Source organism: Calliopsis andreniformis, chromosome 6 (assembly GCF_051401765.1).
Source record: "Calliopsis andreniformis isolate RMS-2024a chromosome 6, iyCalAndr_principal, whole genome shotgun sequence".
NCBI lineage: Eukaryota > Metazoa > Arthropoda > Insecta > Hymenoptera > Andrenidae > Calliopsis > Calliopsis andreniformis.
The window spans coordinates 722,367-744,215 of record NC_135067.1 but is presented as its reverse complement, the minus strand read 5'-3'; the positions used below and the strand labels follow the sequence as shown (position 1 = coordinate 744,215).

The following is a 21,849-nucleotide window of genomic DNA, read 5'->3' as shown; positions in this document are numbered from 1 at the left end:
TTGCCTTTTCTTGGAAGATTGTGTTACTTTTTTTGGTGGGAGTTTTGTTTTGTTCGAGTATCTCCTGCTCTACAAATGCTACCAGGTTTGTGAGAGCTCTCAAGAGTAGACATCGAACATCTTACTCTTCCTGGCGCGTTGTGTTACCTATGACACAATTGCAAAATTTTCAAAGTCTTAAGGCAGATATTCAAAAAGCATGGGAAAAAGCAAGATTAGAGGTGTCCCATGCAGATATCAATGTATTTTACATAGATACACCACATGATATAGAGACTATCCCTCTATCATTATTGCCTGAATTCTGTAATGAAATTGGTGGTGGAAAAACAATATTAAGTCTTATAATTGGAGGAGGACCGGCAGCCAGGTTCCTTGTATCAGCTTCAAATGCTTTAAAGCTTCCAACATTGTGGTTACCATTCACTCATGAAGATTATCTTCAGCAGGTTTGCTTAAAAAGTTGTATAATCAAATTTTATTTCCCTTTGGAATAGCCTATATTGTGCTAATCAATAATTATATTCTCTAGGGTAATCTTGGGCAATTTGAAAGTCGTATAGGCTCAAGTCCAAAAGAAATAGGAGCAGCTGCAGCTGCTTTAATGCATAGAGCAAACTGGCATGCATTCACACTTCTCATTGATACCACATTACTTCCAGTGGCTCATCTTTTACAAATAAATCAGCCAACCCTAACACCCAGAACTATTATACACGTTCCAACAAATGATAAGACTTTAAGAATGAGATTGAGGCGAGTTTCAGAAGAGGGAGGAAGTGGAGGAGTTATAGTAATGGGTTGTGATTTAAATAGTGCACGAAAGATCCTTGCTATTGCTGAAAAATTTGAAATGCTTGCTGGAAGATTTCTGTGGCTGTGGTTAGATCTCAGAGCAGAATTAAGACCTAATGAACCAAACATAATTACTTCACACATTCTATACAATTCAAGAGTACCGCTTGCAACGAATGAAAATTCTCCTCCTGTAGAGTCTATAAATCGAAATGCAAATCTTATACCTGAAAATCATATAACTTTAAATGCTTTGCCAAGTTTAACTAATGATATACATCGATTACAAGAATATAGATGGCAGAATGATGGAGTTGCAGTTAAACAAGAAGACAAAAAGTTTAATTTTGATGACGATGAAGAATTTAGATTAATTGACAAAACATCTAACTCAAAAGATTTTATGCCAGTTGGTATGCTTGCACTGAGACCCGCGGGTATAAAATTAACAGGTAGCGATACAATATTGTCTAGAATGATAAGAGAAACTTCCCAGGCATTGAACGAAACATTTTTGGAAATGAAATCCAAGCTAAATCGTTTGGGAGAGACGCAACTTGACCAACATTTCAAAGCATTATGCATTGCAGAAGGTAAACCTAAATTCTTGACAAGCGAATTAAGGAATAATGTTTCTAAACTTTTGGTACAAAAACTAAGGAAATCTGTAAGACAACTATCTAAAGACAAAGCTAAGTTTCATTTATTAAATTTACAAGCAATAAGATTCCCTGGAAATAAGACTCAACTGAGGTTGGTACTTTTGACTTAACAAGTTTCACTTAATATACTCTATAATATATTTTAATTAACATTTAAATCTTCTTCAATAGATGGACCAAAGTGGGTACTATTAAAGGTGGAAAAGAAGTTCATCTCGATACCATCATTTGGCCCGGTGGTGGAATTGTCCCAGCATATCTTGAACAAGGTGGTGAAAAGATTGGCATGCCTATGTATCGTATCGTAACGGCACTTGCATCGCCATTTACCATGGTAACAGAGTTGCAAGAAGGTCTCTGCTTGAGAGGAATATTCTGCCGTCAAGGAAATACTTTGATGTGTTGTTACGGTTTAAGCATGGACCTAATGTCCTTGGTATCTCGTGAATTAGGATTTCGATATGATTTATACCTGGTACCAGATGGTCTCTTTGGTAAGAGAAATGGTAGAAGTGGAGCATGGAACGGAATTATGGGAGAATTAGTTTCTGGTCGAGCACAATTGGCATTTGCACCTCTGAGTGTATCTGCTCATAGAGCTGAAGTAGTCGACTTTACCACGCCATATTTTTTCAGCGGAGTAAGCTTTCTTACTGCGCCGAAGTTGAAATCTGAAATATCACTATTTGCGTTTCTCTTTCCATTCAGTATGGAATTATGGATTGCTGTATTTACGTCTTTGAATTTTACTGCCATTGCGGTAGCCCTATATGAATGGTTCAGTCCGTTTGGACTGAATCCGTGGGGCAGACAACGAAGCAAAAATTTTTCAATAGCATCCGCTTTGTGGGTAATGTGGGGCCTTCTTTGCGGACATTTGGTCGCCTTTAAAGCCCCAAAATCTTGGCCTAACAAATTTTTAATCAACATTTGGGGAGGTTTTTCTGTTATTTTTGTTGCCTCATATACGGCCAATATTGCTGCCCTGATTGCAGGTCTTTTCTTTCACTCAGCAGTCAGCAATTATCATGATAAAAGTGTGAGTATCTAAACTTCACTGTACTACCATATATTATACGAGTCAATAGCTTATCTTATTGTATTATAATGTTCATTTTGTTACAGTTGCTGTCACAGAAAGTCGGTGCACCAAGAGCATCTGCAGCCGAATACTATGTACAAAGAGCGAATCTACAATTGTGGTCGCATATGGCTCGATACTCGTTATCAAACGTTGCTGAGGGCGTAGAAAGATTAAGAAACGGTAGCCTAGATATTCTTATAGCAGACACTCCTATTTTGGATTATTATCGAGCGATAGATGACGGCTGTCGTTTACAAAAAATCGGCGACACTATAAATGAGGATACGTACGCTGTTGCATTAACAAAGGGACATCCTTTAAAAGAAAGTATATCCAAAGTGATAGCAAATTACACGAGTACTGGATTACTCGATATCTTACAAGAAAAATGGTAACCATACTTACAATCTTGTTGCATCTTTCCCTTCTTTGTACTTATCACTGTGCTGCCCATCCAACTATGGAAAAAGACAGTACCTACAGAAAAATATAAAATTGAGTTTTTTACATTGTTAGACAATTTTGAACATTTTTGCACCTTATTTTAGTGCAAAATCGCAATAAAATATTTTTAGTAGATACTATTTTTCTTCATAATTGAGCAGTTTACCTTTATAATAGATATTGTACTACAAAAGGCAAAGATGGTACAAAATTTAAGAATTGATTTTAGTTATCAGAGTAAGACGAAAGTTAAAAATTAATAAAATTCGTCTAAAATCAAACATATCAGGTGGCACCATTGTTAGCACCGAAGCTCATAGGAAAAATCAAGTCATGAGAAGCAGTGATTAATCATAGTCATCGCCTAAGTCGAAAATTGTGGAACTTCTCCTACAACTATGTAAAGCAACTGCCCCCTTAAATCAGTGGTTATGATAGTCACTGCTTCCTTTAGATGCAGTTTTGTCATTCTTGATTTTCATATTATTTTAATATTTAGAATCAACGCCTTAAATTTTAAGTTCTTTGCACAAAGAACTCGATTTTCATAGGATTTCAAATGAAAGAAAGCAAAGGTAACGTTAAATTTTATAGGTATGGTGGTTTACCATGTATTCGAGGAAGAGAGGGTATGGATACAGGTCTCGAACACGAACAAGGAAGTCAACCTAGACCTCTAGGTGTGGCATCCGTGGCTGGTGTATTTTGTCTACTTGGAATGGGTGTGCTACTCGGTACTATCATATTAGCCGGAGAACATTTATTTTACAAATATACCTTGCCTAGACTGAGACACAGACCAGAAGATTCCATATGGCGTAGTCGGAATGTCATGTTCTTCTCGCAAAAGCTGTATAGGTTCATCAATTGCGTAGAACTCGTATCGCCGCATCACGCTGCGAGAGAGCTAGTCCACACGGTGCGACAGGGACAAATTGCCTCTCTGTTCCAAAAAAGTGTCAAGCGAGTAAGTGATTTTTTGCTTCCGTGAAACCTAATGTTCCTCATATATCTACTAGGTGACCATGTTCCAGAAGGAACACGAACAACGTCGCAGACGCAAAAGTAAAGCACAATTCTTCGAGATGATCCAAGAAATTCGAAGGTAAACGAAAGTATCTCCTATCGTTTTCTTTTCAATTACCGACAATTAATTTATGATTTCTTTAACATTCATAGAGTTCAGCAAGAGGAGAAGATAGAAACAGTGCCGCAAGAACCAGAAAAAACATTGACTATCAAAAAAGATGAAAAAGGGAGAGAAAGAAGCCGAAGTAAGAGCCCCTTGATGCCTCGAAGTCCTAAGAGTAAAGAGAAAAGCAGGAGTTCGACCAATCTGTCGGGCTCAAGGCTCGGATTGTCTCCTATGAATTTAGAAACTCCAATGAAACCGAGAGAATTCACTTTGAGTAGCACCAATTTGAGAGCCAGAAGTCCACTTGAGACCGTTGGCCGACGTCTAAGTCACGGTGATGGCGGGTCACCTCCTCCCCGTCTTGGCTCTCATTTTGGTGGAAGTGCCACGTTGCGTCCTTTAGTCCCAACGAAGAGTGACGCGACTGGAACTCTCCCAACGTCGATCAAGAGTGAACGAAACGCTGGTGGTGTACCGACACCAAGATACTCCCGAAGTCCAGCAAAACGAGGACAATCTTTCCCAGTTTTCGCTACATTGAGGCCAACACATTCAACTAGCCATCAAATGTCCAAGAGCCCACTATTGTCTCCAAATAACGAATTGATATCTGCCGTTGGAAGGAAATTATCTCGTGACTGGGGCTCTGGAACAATCGACCTCACCAGATCTTCTGAGGCCCTTGGAGGAGGTTCTACCTATACGTTAAACCAAGACATAACACTGTCGCTGGAACGTCCTGCACACGAAAAGATCCAAGATGATACTTTACCTATAAAGAAGCCCATACGACGAGCAAGAAGCCACGAGAACAGAGACAGTGGTAAACTGATGGCCGATCTACCATCACCGAGATTGACTGCCCAGCCAGTAGTTGGAGGCCGATCGGTAAGCGAACGAACGAAAAAGCAGTTAGAATCAGAATTGAAAGCTATTTTAAGTGCTAGGGCTCATCATCGTGATTTGCATCCTCCTTGATAGATCTAGGAGCCATTTTAAGAGTTCTTGAAAGCAACAGCGCTTCGAGGATCGTTGCCTCTGAGGGGCTTTGGTTGATTTAAGCAATATCAGATTTTTAGGTCAATTTGTAGAAGAATCCGACAATTTAACGCAAAAACAAAAAAAAAAAAAGATGTTTTAACAAAACATAGACAGTCACACGGGGGGTGGTATAATAACAGATGAGAGATCTACGGAAAAAAACGAAGAATCTCTTTATCTGTTCATCATGTTGTTACGTACATTGATAATATAAAATAGGATATATTGATTGAAGAAAAAGTGCTATAAACTTTAGTAGAGATGTCTTAATGAGTAGTGACTTTGAACGAATACTAAGATATTTTCTTGTTGACATTTTAACACTCTACATTAACCGTCAGTCTGGGTGAGCCTCTCTAATATATAATTAATATTAGACGATACCATGCACTGCCGTATTTCTCTATTTCATTTCAAACTTCGTACATTCATTAACTATTTTTATTTCTGCAAATCTTAAAAAAGATCTCCTTGAATTGCATCGTCATACTGCCATTTCGAGGATCTTCTCGCCATTGCGAAGAGAGACTTGCTCAAAGGACTTTCGGTATAGAATTGACCATTCACTACGAAAAAGAAAATACATAATCTTGTAACTATTACATCCACTGTGGGGGAATGTTAGTAGACGGACAAGATTTAGATTGAATGAGTCATTTTTTTGTACCGATTGCAAAGGATCCGAGACGCGCATCTTGTAATCAGCGAACACGCAAGTTCATAGTCATTCGCTATTTGTCAAATTATCAGAATCTTTTCAGGCAAGATATTTAATGGCCAGCACGGATTCATTTTTCATTAGGAAGAAAATTGATGAATGAAAAAACAATAACTAAATGCTATGTGAATGTCTGGAACAGATCCTTTAGATCAGCGATGCTCAAGTACCTACAAGGCGAGCACGAGCGGCCAAAAATGCCTGAAATCGCTCGCGAGCGGTTTCAAGGCCAATTTTAGCAGCAGAGAGGGGAGTCGTTGAAACTTCTGTATTCTAAGGCCATTCCTCAAGAAGTGGGGAAGCCGCTCGGGTTAGGCCGCTCCCGAGCAATTTCAGGCATTGCCAGGCGCCCACGGACATTCTTCCTGAGCATCACTGCTTTAGATAATACTTAATATCATCTGTTTACTGGATCCATAAGAAAGCGTAATTCCCTTCGTCGGTTTTTAGACTGATAGATGAAATTCATTCAGGAATTGTACGTAAGAGAGCATCATTGGAATTGAGAGACACTGTTTTAGATCGATTTTCGTGTGCCATTTTTGTTTTTTTTCTAGTGTATCTTTTCAATTAACACATTGCACGCCGACTAAATATTCGCTGTTTGGAGCCTGAGTGCCGTCTGAATGTATAGTAGTACTGGAATCCTGCACTATCGTGTGACTGGCAGTCGGCAGACACAATGGTTGAAAATACCATGAAATCATAGGAACGGCGCACAATGTGTTAAAATACGTTTATATTTAGTAAACGATGGCGAGCGAACGAATAACCTCGACTCAATTTTGTTAAACACTTGTGTTCACTAATGCATGTATTTTAAATATTCAATCGATGGATATATCGTACATGCACCTACGTCAAAAGTCATACAAGTCGAAAAAGTATGTTTTTCAAGAAAAATGAAAAACTATTTATGTATGAGCTTAGATAAAAGTTCTTTAATAGATACGTAATATTGACAAAAAGAATAGCATTATCTAACAAAAATTATTTTATATTTATAAATGATTATATATTTAAAATTAATAAAATCTTATATTATTATAAATGATTTTGTTGACATTATTTAAATAATTTGTAGTTTATATTTGTAGAATTCTTTGCAGACTTAATAATTTTGAAATTCAATTAATAAAATTTGTACAACAAATAAGAATACGTTTGTGAAACTGCTTTACAGTAGTAACTGAAAAATCGTGTCTTTTGAGTTGTATCACTTTTGAAACGATAAGATAGGTTATTAGTAGAACGTATAATTATAAATACTTTAAGCTTAACTACAACATAGTTTAACTACTAATAATAATTATTAATACCTAATTCAGATGAAACCTACAAAAATTATTTATATTTTTGATCACAAAACTATTCTTGTTCATTATAAAGAAAATTAACTACCAAAAAATACCTGAGAGAATAGTAATATCTAACACAGCTTTCATAATTATAAATCAATTACTAAGGCAGAAGATATTCAAAAAAGAAAACCGTTGATAGTGACTTCGTTCTTCAAAAAAGAAAAGTCTAAATAATGGCAAAATTTTATTGAAAAATTATACGTGTAATGTTTTGATCTCGTTCGCCATCATTCGATAAATATAAACGTACCTTGGAACAAACATGATTCTTTGGTCCCTACTACCCGACTTTTAAATTGTTAGAATGAATGTGCGGGAATAAATTAATTTAAAATAATTCATAAGTGAGGCCTTAGGAGTAGTCGATCCGCCCAATTCTTTACTTGAATAGTGTTATCATATTCAAACGTACAATTCGCTATTACTATTACATATAGATAGATATTTAATTTCGTAGAGTCTCATTAGACACTGTACCCGGATTTATAATTAAATTCCTTAAAATCTTTAAAAAAAAAAGAAGAAAAAAGAAGACTATGAAATCTCTTATGAATATGCAGAACGTACGAATTTTAATGAACTTTCTTGAAATTTCATGTACGAATACTTAAAACGATCGAGTTTTTTTCATTATCGAATTATAAATCTTAATTTTGCTCTTGTTATGTATGATAACACACAACCGCTACCAATGAAAGTGTCCTAAAATAATTGCATTTCATCGTTTATTTTCATTCATACAACCAATCATCGTTTTAAATTGTCACATACATATAATTACAACTATCGTTTTATCTCATGGATCTTTCAAAGTATTACACGTGTTGATAAAGAGAAACAATATATTCGTTATATTTGAGCGTTATAAATGATAAAGGTTTATTGATACTGTTCTTTATTTCCAAATCTCCACATATTATTGACTTTCCTTAAAGTATATTACAAATGATTCAAGAAACTAATCAAAATACAAATATAGGGGGCCAGTGTAGAGTCACCAAAGCCTAAATAAATCAAACATAGTCTTATTATAAATTAATTGTAGCCATAATTAGTTAATAAGTGGGTTCTTCCAATAATTTAGTTCAGTAGTGATTTTCTGTTCTTTTTACAATTTGTTTTAATGAGTATAAAAGAATTTTGTCTTCTGAAAGTCCTTGTACATACGTGTCTTCTACTAGATACCTGAAGAGACATTATTGCACTGAATTAAAGGTCGAGCCCCCTACTTCATTGTGCGCCAACAAGAACCTATACAGTGGAAACTTTACATGGAAAGATTAGAGCAAAGATTTAATATTTGTCTGTAACACTATTTTTACCAGAAGCTCGAAGAAATGAATAATGTATATATAATTGCATATAATTATCTTGTTAATCAATGTTGATTATTTGTAATATATACATAAAAATTTTCAGTCAAGTTTCAGAAGAAATTTTAAACATTCAGTGCTCTTTTCTTTCCATTAACTAAACCTGATGCAAAATATTTCTGGTAATTTTGAACATTTTAACTATATTATTCGTATGTAAAATGATTTATAAGATTCCATAAGATGAAAATAATAGGTTTGATGTCGAAATATTCAAATATATGAGTAAAAGCAAAAAAGTGCAACAAATAAAAATTAAAAGTTGTTATTGCTTAAGAGGTTTAAAGTAAATTTTTACAATTTGGTTCTTAGAAATAACTAATATTTATAATATTATTATTGGCAATGTATTAGTTGTAAATATTCATTTCACTTCTAATGGCAATAAGACTATTCTATACTACAAAACACTGCCATAATTTCAACTATTGTTGTATTAATTCTGAAATCCTGTCAAGTAATATCATTATCAAACTAAATTTCATGATCTCACCAATTTTCTTTAAACTTTTAAAATTCATAAAATTTGATGACAAAGAATTAAACAAATTTTTAACTAAATACTTAATCATTAAATTCTATGCATGGTAAACTTTTTAATAAATTCGCAGAACAAAGTTCCTATTGTCTGTGAAATGTATTTTTTCAACTGTTATTACAACAGGAACTATATACATTATGAAGAGTTGAACAAAAATTTGTCATGTCGCACAGAATGCAATGCTCAAGAACCAGTATTAAAGATATTACAAATAACATTATCATGTTTATTCCACGTCATTTTCATTTTGGGCGATGAGCAAATCACTCGAATTGCATTAAAGTTGCAGACATCACTGTCTGATTACTTTCATTTATGCCATAATGAAGTACGATGCATGCAACTTTAGTGAAATAGTAACTGTTTGTAGATCATATAAATAGAGAAACATGTATAATCATAACGATCACGAATATTCTGTTATAGCGGTGACTTGTTGGCGTACGGTATTAGGTTAGGTTCTTCGTAACCTACCTCGTCTCTCTTGTTACGCCTACTATTACACTGTTATTGTTGAAAACTCCATACTAATAAGAAATAAATATATTGCCTCAAAACAAACATTCTTTCTAATTTTCCCATCGTCATTCATTAACTTTTAATCCACGATTCAGTGTCACAGTAACATTTAACAATTTTCCAGTGTATTTAATACGTTTGGTCATCAAACAAAATCATTTACTGCCTCTTCTTTACGATACATATAAATCACACTAGTCCTTCATTATCACAAATACAAACATAGACCATTTTGGTAAGTTTTTACAAAACATTGCACAAAAACTGACTCTCACTCCATGAACAAAGAACTTCACTTGATGATCACCTATTCCTTCTTGCATAGTATCGCGCATCGATAGATTACGAAACTAACATAAGGAACCAGTATCAATGTAACACATAATATAACGTAATTTCGAACATGAATACTTTTTACGATTCATATTACAACGAAGTATTCCATAATTTTTACATAATTGAAACTGGGCGCATTAATTATAGGTATTCGACCTGGCGACTGGGGCTATCGTTCTTTACCAAAGTTCTCATTTATCCAAGGAATCTCTTCTTATTCGATGATAAATGAACCAGTACACGATCATGTGTACATACACAGGAAACTACCGAATTATTTAATAAATAAATCAAAACGCATGAGATAGAAGCACCGGAACCGGTAGTTCAAAGGTAGTGGTCTGAAAAGTACGGAGTTAAGGTGCGATACGACGTGCGATAGCTACGTGCTTCATCGGGCAGAGTAAGCGTACGAAAGAATTTGCAAGTCATTCGCGTCATCTACGATCACGAGTGCTGTTTCATGGTTTGACTTTCGTCTGTGTATCTGTTCCGCACGTAGTCCCGTCGACTGTCGGGCTTTCGTTACCCATTCGATCGTTTGAGCAGGCTTCAAACTCGGCCGGTGGAGCGATACGACGACATACGACCCGCTTACTCTACTCGCGTTCATTTTTCGATTGGTACTTTGCACGCGATGTTCTGATCGCCGCCTGTTTACTTTCCTTCGTTTCCCAAACTCATTGTACAGAAGGGTGTGAAATATCAAATGCACGTTCGTTAAAAAACCAACTGAAAATATACATATGTACGTGTTAACGGAAACGTTACACACGGAGAAGCATTTATTAACGAGAGAAAATACATTACGTATAAAATATATATGTATATATATATTATCAAATCTTTGGCTCGGAAACAAAAGTGAAACGTCAAACTGTCAGTGTTCAAGATCTTGTAGAAGCACGTGCGTATGGTAATTCTCTGTTTGACGCGGAGTCGAAGTTTACTTTCGGTAGTATCGCATTTATCTATCAGCGAGGCAGGACCGAGCGCATTAGACGAGGATCTGCGTCATTCTGAAACATTGATGAATTAATCGTTGGAATTATGATCGGTCGGTCTCATCTTTTCCCTCCTTCCTAATTCGCTTTGCGTCGAAAAAATTATCGGACAACGGGACTGTTTAATAATCTTCGTTTCTCCGCACCATCAGTGGCATTCCAGTCAAATTTGAGTAAGTATTTGTTTGCGTTCGTGTGTTAGAAATGAACTGTGAGCGCACATCAATTTTGTGGAAATAGTGTGTCTCATTAATTACGTTTATGATACATCGAATTATTCAATGGATGTAGTGCCGGTTTCGTATAAAAGTAGAATGTGTTATACAGAGTGTTCCAAAGTTTCCCAACTGAACTGTGCCAGTTTGTTTTATGAGTAAGAATGTAAATACCTATCTGTCTATGAATATTCCGTTAATAAATTGTAACAAAAGTATAAAAACAAATGTGTTAATGATTATAGGGTAAGAATAAATTAAGTATTTAGTTAATTATTGCTGTTATTATCTTCTGTCAGAGTTAATTTATTAAAGAATTTATTAAATATAAGTTGATATGTATCAAACTTATGCAAAGAATTACTATTATATTAGCTACTATAAATCAAATTTGCATAATATTTACATAATAAATTCAAATTTTCAAAAATAGTCTGTATCCTAGAAGAGTTACTAAATTCTTACTATAATATAATATAATGTAATATATGTGTTTCTTGAGAAACATAACTTGAAAACTAAAAAACAAAGTTTCTTAATAGAAACACATATATTGTTTATTTTTTTTCGATTATCATTATTTCATTCTATCAATTTAAATTGTAAAATTTTTCTTATTCTTGTGCAAAGAATAAATTACTACTGTTCTGCAACAATATTCTGGAATACTCTAGATGCATCTTATTTAATATGTTACATATTTTATTCTTTTAATTTTATGAAGTAAACAGAATCAAATAGCGATGATTAATTATATGATTTATTTGTTTCCAGCTTATTTTAATGGATGAAGAAGATTGTTACATGAAAAGAGAAGCTCATAGTAGCTTCCATGCACAAAATCTTGGATCTGGTTCATCATTTATGACAGAAAACGAGAAAGATTTAGAAGGCCCTGAAAAACATGGAGATCTTGGGGACATGACGTTTTACATGACTAACTATATTAAAGATGCTATGAAGATGATGTACATGATGCGTAGTCATCATATGCTCACAGATGTTGTACTTGAAGTTGGATCGGAACTGTTTTATGCGCATAAAGTTATCTTAGCAGCTGCTAGTCCATATTTTAAGGTAGTTGATGTAAAGAAATATAGTCTGTAGTGTATCTTATAATGAGTAGTATAACTTAAATGAAAAAGATTTTATGTTTAAAAATAAATAAAACATATGTTGCACTATGGATTTTTATGCAATAATTTGTACTTTACCTTTTATATTTTGTATATTTTTGCATATTACATGCACTCTGTAGCTTTTTATATGCTTAAAATTCTTATAAATGCATGAAGATCTGCAGTCTACATATTAATTAGATGTAAATGATGTAGAGAATACTTAAGTTCAATATTACTGATGAACAAATTTTAAGTTCTTTTTGTATGTAATGTCATCTCTTTCTTAGTTGTACCACTTATTATGGAGCATTCTGTGTATAACTATAATATATTCAACTAAATAGAAAACATGTTACATTGACAATATTACAGGCAATGTTTACAGGAGGCTTAAAAGAATCTGAAATGACGAGAGTAAAACTTCAAGGTGTTTGTCCAACGACTATGGCTCGTCTATTGTACTTCATGTATACAGGTCAAGTAAGGGTTACAGAGATTACAGTATGCTCACTTTTATCAGCAGCCACCATGTTCCAGGTATGTAAAAATATATTGTACAATCAGTCCCTCTGATTTTGACTGTACAATTACATATGCATTGTTAAGCTAAACAATCACATATAAGAAAACAATATGTAGAACTAATCTTGTGTATATTTATAGTTGCATAATTAGAATCAAAGGAGCTGATTATAAATCGACTTCATGCTCATTATTCTTGTGATTCAGGTTAGTAATGTCATAGATGCGTGTTGTGTATTTCTGGAAAGACAATTAGATCCTACAAATGCTATCGGAATCGCAAATTTTGCTGAACAACATGGTTGTCAGAAATTATACCAAAAAGCGAATCAGTTTATTGTTCAACATTTTAGTCAAATATGTCAGGAAGAAGAGTTTCTACAATTGTCAGCAATACAATTGATTACATTAGTGAGAAAGGATGAACTTAATGTGCAAGAAGAGAGAGAAGTATACAATGCTGTATTAAAGTGGGTAAAGTACAATGAAGAAGCCAGGGGACCTAAAATGGAACATATATTACATGCAGTGAGATGTCAATACCTCACCCCAAGCTTTTTACGGGAACAAATGAAAAATTGTGATGTATTAAAAAAAGTACCTGCATGTCGAGAATACTTAGCCCAAATCTTTAAGGATTTAACTCTTCACAAAAAACCAATAGTGAAAGAAAGAACACCAAATACTCGAAGAGTAATATATATAGCGGGTGGCTTTCTAAAACATTCTTTGGATGTTCTGGAAGGGTATAATGCAGATGAAAGGACTTGGTCACAACATGCGAAACTAATTGTTCCTAGGTCTGGATTAGGTGGGGCGTTTTTAAAAGGCATGTTTTATGCTGTTGGTGGTAGAAACAATTCACCAGAGAGTAGGTAAGCATCTTAAAAGGACAAGCAACAGAATTGTATATAAAGTTAACAATTTATTCACAGATATGACAGTGATTGGGTTGATAGATACAATCCGGTAACGGATCAGTGGAGAGCGTGTAGTCCAATGTCTGTACCAAGGAATCGCGTAGGAGTTGCTGTAATGGATGGACTCCTATACGCTGTCGGAGGAAGTGCAGGCGCAGAATATCACAGTAGTGTCGAGTGTTACGATCCAGATCATGATACGTGGAATAACGTAAAACCTATGCACATAAAGAGGCTAGGAGTGGGAGTTGCAGTAGTTAATAGGTAAAAAACAATTATCATGTTATGCAACCAGACTAGTATTTTAAAAAATAGAATTACATAAATAATAACAACAGATTACTCTATGCCATCGGTGGTTTCGATGGAACGAACCGACTTAATTCTGTAGAGTGTTATCACCCCGAAAACGATGAATGGACAATGGTTTCACCGATGAAGTGCAGTCGTTCGGGAGCGGGGGTGGCTAGTCTTGGGCAATACATTTATGTTGTCGGAGGGTATGATGGGACTAGACAGTTGAATTCTGTGGAAAGGTACGACACTGAAAGAGACGTGTGGGAATACGTTAATAGTGTTACTATTGCCCGTAGTGCGCTCAGTGTTACAGTATTAGATGGGAAATTATATGCAATGGGTAAGAGTTAAGTTTAGGTAATTTTAAATTTTAGTTATAACTGTCACTAAATATCGCATTATCTCACGTTCTTTTTCAGGAGGATATGATGGAGAACATTTTTTAAATATTGTAGAAATTTATGATCCTGCAAAAGATCAATGGGAACAAGGTGTGTCTATGACTTCTGGAAGATCTGGTCACGCAAGTGCAGTGTCATATCATCAGTGTCCCATACATTGTGATCATTTGGATCATCATATACCATTGGAAAAATTATCGTGATGCACGTAGTTTCTGGACATTAGTTTATACATTAAGGGTAACAAATTTTTGGTTGGGAAAAATTCATTGAAGAAGGAATGTAAAATCAGACTGAATTTCTGTAGCAGTGAGTGAACTACTTCTAAGTTGTTACAGACTGATCATTTTAATGTTTTACATGAATCTAGTTCCTGAGATTAAAGTCGTGTTTTTACAAAATTTAAAAATTCTGACAATTAAGTGTTATAATTGATTTTGTCCTATGCAGGACCAGTAAGCTACTTCCATTACAAATAGAATTCAATGCGTTCTAGAAAATTACAAAGCCTAAATAATTATATGAATATATACATATATGCACATATATGTGCGTGTAAATATATGTATGTATATACAGGATATTCACGGCATAATTTTAAGAGATGATTCTAGACACTATAATAAGACGAAAATGAAAAATAACGATTTCGCGTTTAAGACTTTGTTACTTACAATAACTTATAAGCGTCTAAAAATCTGGTTGAAATCACCAGAAATGAGCCTGCGCAGAGGCCTCGAGCAGTGGTTGTCAGAACAATAGTATAGCACTAACAGAAGGGAGGGGAGAGATTAGCTGTTCAACAGTGACTTCTCCCTTGAATATTTAAAAATCCATAGCCAATGCAAGCGAAGTTCACACAAACGCCACATACATATATACGTCTCTCTTGCGTCAGGGCTACACTGCCGTGCGGGCAACCACTACTCGAGGCCTTTGCGCGGGCTCATTTCTGGTGATTTCCACCAGATTTTTAAACGTTTATAACTAAGTAACAAAGCCTTGATCACGAAATCGCTATTTTTGATTTTCGTCTTATTTTGGTGTCTGGAATCTGAAATCACCCCTTACAGTTCTGCCATGCTATTCAGAAACACTCTGCATGTATTGTATACATATACATATTGTATGTATAATATATGTACATATATAGTATATTATACATACTATAATATAGTATACATGTATAACGTTATTTTTTAAACGTTTTTATAGAATTTTCTTATTTCAATTGTATATTTGTAATATACTATTAAAGTAATATTTCTAATGTATGTACATATAAATATATATTATTAAAGAATAAATGTAAAATATTTACAATTATTAACTACTTGTACATATGTACAACAAATATTTTGTTTCCCTAACCATTTGTTTTTTTGCATTTAAATTTTTGGGAATATATTTCGTGTAAATTTTAACTGAACAGATAGTTACTTAATGTTTAGAGATTCTATGTGGAGTCAAAAAGAGGTTCGGTCGTTAAGATGGAATACACGGATGGATATTTTCAAAAGTAAAAAGACGCGAATATTTCTTGGATAGAAATTTACTTTATTATATGTATATCGTTGAAGAAGAAGTTTTGTTTTTTAAGCGAATCTTCATCATTTTTTGAACCTTTCTCAAACAGGATCTATGTAATTATATCTGATCATAATGATATCTCGTACCTCTTACTATCGTACTATCGTTCTTCCGTAGCGGTAAGGTTATATTAGAAATGTGAATAATAAATACAAGAGAGAATAGCAAGATGCTAACTGTCCTCCTGTGTTCTACCTATGACATATCAATGAAAACTCGGTGGAGGATGTAAAATTAAAACAATACAACGATGAAATCTGTATACAAATTGTTTTTCTTGTGCCTTATCTTCGTTGTTTTAATAATACTACTCAGCCTGACGAATTTTCCGAATAAGATATACGATGCTCAGACTAAAGAGATCGGCGTTATTTCGACCTCTGTCAAAAAGTTTATGTTACCACCGATGACGGACGAAGTAATAATATGTGTTGTAGTTTGCGGGGACAGATTAGACGAAGCGTTGACAATGCTGAAGTCAGCCTTAGTGTTTACCAACAGGCCACTCCAATTTATAGTTTTAGCTGAAAATAATTTAATTCCTGCGTTTAAGGAGAAATTGACAGAGTGGAAACTTTTATCCAACAAAACTTTTGCTTTCACGGTTAAATCGATTACTTTCCCTGAAGAAAGCGATGCAGCAATGTGGAAGAAATTATTTAAACCTTGCGCAGCTCAAAGATTGTTTCTACCAGTAAGTATAATACATTCAAAGATTATAATTGATACTAGCTTCTGGTAAAATACATGTTTTTAATTATGAGTTTATTATGTTATAGTCAGTTCTAAATGACACAGATGCTGTGCTTTATGTCGACACGGATACATTGTTCTTAGCTCCCCCAGAAAATATCTGGGACGAATTCAAGAAAATGAATTCGATTCAATTAGCAGCTTTGAGTCCAGAACATGAAGATCCTAACACAGGATGGTATAATAGATTTGCCAAGCATCCATATTATGGAAAACTAGGAGTAAATTCAGGTGTTATGTTGATGAATTTAACGAGAATGAGAAAATTTAGGTGGATAGACTATGTGATACCTATACATAAACAATATAAGCTGAAAATAACATGGGGAGATCAAGATATAATAAACATCATATTCCATTATCATCCTGAAAAACTTTACATATATTCATGTAGATACAATTACAGGCCTGATCATTGTATGTACATGCCTGTTTGTACCAAAGCAGAAAAGGAAGGTGCTTTGGTATTACATGGATCTAGGGGTACGTTTCATTCACAGAAACAACCATTGTTTAAAGCAGTTTATAAAGCAATACAAGAATATCAACTAAATACAGATCCATATAATTATTTATTGATCCCAATGAGGAATTACTTAGCTTCAGAACACAGATCTAACTGTGGCAAAGTATGGAAAGTATTTATTGCTCAACCTGAGTTACATTTGGGAAAATCATAATATTTAATCATTTGTTTCAATAATATTGAAAGTAAGAACATAACCGTTTCAGTATAGTAGTTTATTTTACATATTTTATTTAGTACTTTGATTCCTTTACATAGTAAGGAGACAATATTAAAGTATGATGTAATATAAATAGTTCTACACATTAATGTGAATCCTATACACAGACTGATCATATTCCATAATGCATTCTGACTTTATTTGTTAATAAGTGCGCTGTGATTGTTACTACTTTATATAACATACAAACATGTTATTATATTTTTATTTAAGGCCTTTCAACAATACTCACTGGGTAGTTTAAAAAAATTTTTAATATAAGTCTTCTAATACCTAATAAGTATTACTATATGAGATTTAAATTATCTTTTAAACAATGTTACTATATAAGACGGTGTTGTTATATAAAATATAAGATCTAAAATTTTCTAAAAATTTTATATATACAAAATCGCATTTGTACTGTAAATGCTGAATGTTTTGTATATTTCATTATTTTATCTTTTAATACATCTTGTGATACTTTCTTATATAAATAAACAGAATTTTTCAAATCAGAAACCTTATATCTATGATTGTAAGGTTAAACAACATAAATTACATATTTATACTTTCAAGACATTGATATTTAAAGTTTTTCATCTGAATTCTATATTATAGACTTACATCTTATTGCAATCTCATTTTTAAGAAAGAAATTCCTTTAATGTAATCTGCATCTGTCAAAAATATAAATTCTTTTTTTGTAGATTTCAATCAAGTCATAATTTCAATTTTTTGAATATTGTATTTCCCATACAGCATCAAATATTGGAGGTACATTGCTGGATTATCTCAAACTTGTAGTAACATCACAGTTTTGCTACAAGCTTACAGTAACATCGCAGTATTGGTACAAGTTTGCAGTAACATTACAATATTGCTACAAGCTTGCAATAACATTTCAGTATTGCTACAAGCTTGCTATATTTTAAGGCAAGATTGCATGGAGAATGTTTTAAAAACGTCCAAGCAATACTGTGAAGCAATCGTATGACAGTGTTTTATTATGACAAATATAACTAATCAGGAGACGCGGTAGCATCTCTCGCCAAGTAGTTGACTGGCGCGCGACACTGATGCATTATTTTTTTCTTCAACCAAAATATCAAAAAACTTTTCTGTCGATTTATTTTCTGTATACAATGCGTAATCGATTTTAATCAAATAAAACCACATTGTTAACAAGTGACTTCGTGCGAGTAAAATGAACCCTCACGTTTTTAGGTGCATTAATTTTTTACCCATTTTGTAAGCCCTTAAGGTGACGTGCAGGAGTGATTGTAATGATTGTATTATCTCAGTTACGTTCACAGATTCTTCTGACGCATGACGCTAGCAGTGTATCTTTTCTGTGACCAAACGTCCAAAAACTTTGATAGCGATTGAATTTTTTGACGGAGTATATAATAAATTTTAACGATTAAAATAAATCGTTAAAATACAATAGCGATTGAACAGATTGATATATTAAGATTCTACGAGCAAGAGCACAGCCGACTCTAGTACTAGCCGTGCTGAAGGCAAAATGGCAACACTGCGAAAGTCCAGCTTCAATATACCTCACCCAATCTGCCGTAACCGTAACCATTGAGCAATATACCACACTGGAGTACGGACCTCTGTAAGAAAAAGAAGGAGTGAGGGAGGTCAAAGCGAGAGATCCGAATTGGGGTGAATCTGTCCTTGTTCTTCCTATTATCCCTGTCTTACTAATTGCTGTACTGTAGAGGGGGTATTGAAACGACGACACATATGTGCCTGCATGGTTAGACTGCGATAGCATCACCTCAGTTCTTGCCTCTCCTGGACGGCCGCCCCTCCGCATACGCACTCCAGTTTGGTATATAGCTCAATGACCGTAACAGCCTCCCACTACTCACCGACCTCCGGCCACCCAGCTACCAAGTCTCCCTCTACCGGCCTTTCCTTTTCCCGCCTATCTTTCAAATGTTTATGTTATTGTAGTTTTGAAGTCCTGAACATGAAAAACGGAGCAATAATCCTGGTAGTTTATTTATTTATATTAACTCTACAGTATCTTATTTTTATGTGTAGTACATTTATTTAATATAATTTATAGCATTTTTGGACATTTTGTTTTACATATATTCTTTTTTAAATTTCATTTACTCATCAATAATGCCACGACGTTGCTGTGTTCCCAATTGCAAAGGAAATTATGATAGTATTTTAAAAGATAATTACAATTCCCTATTTTTATTCCCCAAAGATAAGGAATTGCGGAAAAAATAGATGGTTGCTGTTCCTTGTAAAAATTGGACACCAACAAAATATTCTGCCGTCTGTAGTCTGCATTTTGCAGAAACTGATATCCAAAGGTATCAGGGTATTCTATCGCCCAATGGTGTACTGAAGAATGTTTTGTTGAGATGTCCAAGGCTTATAGCAGGTGTAGCACCATCCATTTTCCCCAATTTACCTTCTTACTTAATAAAACGTGTGCTACCGCCAAAAAAAAATCCTGTAGAGCGTGAACAAGAAATCATTCATAGGAATGAACATGTAGTTCAAGAATTTACTAATTCAGATTTAATTAGCAATTTCTCGGATTTAATAAATAATTATAAAGAAAAGCTTGTAATTTCAAACTGTTGGACTATTAAAATAACAAATTCAAAAATTTATTTTTGCATGCTTGTATGTAATGACGATTCTGATTTTTTGGTACTAACTACACAGATTGTGATTACTGACGACATGAAATTACAAGTTTTTCAAAAAAATCATGAAGTGTCATTTAAGGATTTAAAGTGGGTACTACCTATTGACAAGAAATTGTCTAGGAGGTCTCAGCTTGAGAATTTATTAAATAGATATAAAGTATTACATGATGCAGATTCTAACACTGATATATGTCTTATTGAAAAACATCTTGAGAAATCTCTAGAAGAACTCAATAAGGCATATATTATTGCAGAATCAATTGAATTCGCTTACACCAAAAATCTTAAAATAGTAACAGATCAAATAAGGCAAATAAAAAATGAAAAAAATAGATATAGGTCGTGCACCATTATTATGGCCTTCTCGTTATATAGTCAATCGTCGACTGCATACAATTTATTAAGTTTTTTATTTTACCCCATAAACGGTGTTTACAATATCTTTCATCCAACATGTCTATTACACCTGATAATGATATAAAAAACAAACATTATCTTACTAACATCATATCATCAAATTCAACAACTAGAGAAAAAGTAGTGATTTTATTAATTGATGAAATTTATATTAGTTCAAAATTACAGTACAAATCAAATAAACTTGCAGGTTGCGCTTCAAATTCTAATGAATTCGCAAAAACCATTTTAGGTTTTATGATAAGTTCAGCTTTTCAAAATTTTTCTGAAATTGTTAAATTATTACCAATTTTCAATATTACCGGGAATGAAATGATACCGATTATTTATGAAATTATAGAATTTGTTCAAAAATGTGGTTTCGAGATAATATGCATTATAACAGATAATCATTATCTAATAATGGTGTAAGTTTTCCTAATCCTTCACAATCTAATAAAACCATTTTTCTTTCTTACGACTTTGTTCATATAATGAAAAATATAAGAAATAATTGGTTAAATTTAAAAAATGTACATAAAACTTTCGTTTTTCCCGACATTTATATAAATGAACTAAGATTAGCGAAGATTTCGAAAAATATTTAATTGCTAAGAAAGCTTATAAATTAAACTATAACTCACTATATCCAAATAATTTTGACCGACGAAAGGTTTCTCTCGTTGATAATGTATTCCATCAATCTACAATAGCAGCTATGAAAGATTTCAATTATACCGGTACCGCTCAGTTTTTAAAAATATTTCGCATTTGGTGGGACATCGTGAACAATACAAGTAGTGTGAAAGGTAACAGGAAAAGAAACGAATTTTGTAAACCGATTTTGAATGTCAATGATTTTAGATGTGAATTTTTAAAGAAATTTCTAATATAGTTAAATTCTTTGCAAAATTTAGAGACAAATGCCCACTTAACATTAGATACTTTCAAAGCTCTGCATCAAAGTACTACAGTTCTTTTACAACTTACAGAGTACTGATTTCAAAATTTTGATATATCATATCTTCTAGCTGGAAAATTTAAAACCGAAAAATTAGAGAAACGATTTGGAAATTATAGACTTTTATCTGGTTGTAATTATCATGTATCATATACTGAAGCAATTCATGCAAAAAAAAATATTAGATTGAAACATATATTTACAAAATCGGCAAGTTCGTTTTCTTTTACTGAAATCAAAAATAAATT

General features: G+C 33.6%; 3 protein-coding genes and 1 long non-coding RNA gene across 4 annotated transcripts; 3 read left to right on the top strand and 1 right to left on the bottom strand.

Moving 5' to 3' along the window:
• The first annotated feature begins 141 nt into the window (after positions 1-141).
• On the top strand, positions 142-15,795 carry LOC143180838 (uncharacterized). The gene is made up of 13 exons (XM_076380832.1): positions 142-449; positions 533-1,548; positions 1,629-2,496; positions 2,583-2,932; positions 3,580-3,952; positions 4,020-4,090; positions 4,165-5,008; positions 12,003-12,305; positions 12,722-12,886; positions 13,079-13,746; positions 13,807-14,055; positions 14,130-14,428; positions 14,508-15,795. Exons 1-13 carry the CDS (start codon positions 150-152, stop codon positions 14,690-14,692), a joined length of 5,691 nt encoding a protein of 1,896 aa, XP_076236947.1. The 5' UTR covers positions 142-149; the 3' UTR covers positions 14,693-15,795.
• LOC143180842 (uncharacterized) lies at positions 1,486-10,741 on the bottom strand. The gene is made up of 3 exons (XR_013002191.1): positions 9,629-10,741; positions 2,947-3,018; positions 1,486-2,856 (listed from the first exon to the last, which is right to left on the bottom strand). It is a non-coding gene; the product is annotated as an uncharacterized LOC143180842 (long non-coding RNA).
• Positions 15,796-15,986: 191 nt separating the features above from the next.
• On the top strand, positions 15,987-17,972 carry Shams (glucoside xylosyltransferase 1 shams). The gene is made up of 2 exons (XM_076380227.1): positions 15,987-16,773; positions 16,859-17,972. The coding sequence occupies exons 1-2, from the start codon at positions 16,330-16,332 to the stop codon at positions 17,510-17,512; spliced, it is 1,098 nt and encodes a 365-aa protein (XP_076236342.1). The 5' UTR covers positions 15,987-16,329; the 3' UTR covers positions 17,513-17,972.
• Positions 17,973-19,699: 1,727 nt separating this feature from the next.
• LOC143181082 (uncharacterized) lies at positions 19,700-21,640 on the top strand. The gene is given in 3 exon segments (XM_076381289.1): positions 19,700-20,536; positions 21,221-21,449; positions 21,558-21,640. Coding segments are annotated over 3 exon segments (1,149 nt in total).
• Positions 21,641-21,849: the final 209 nt, after the last annotated feature.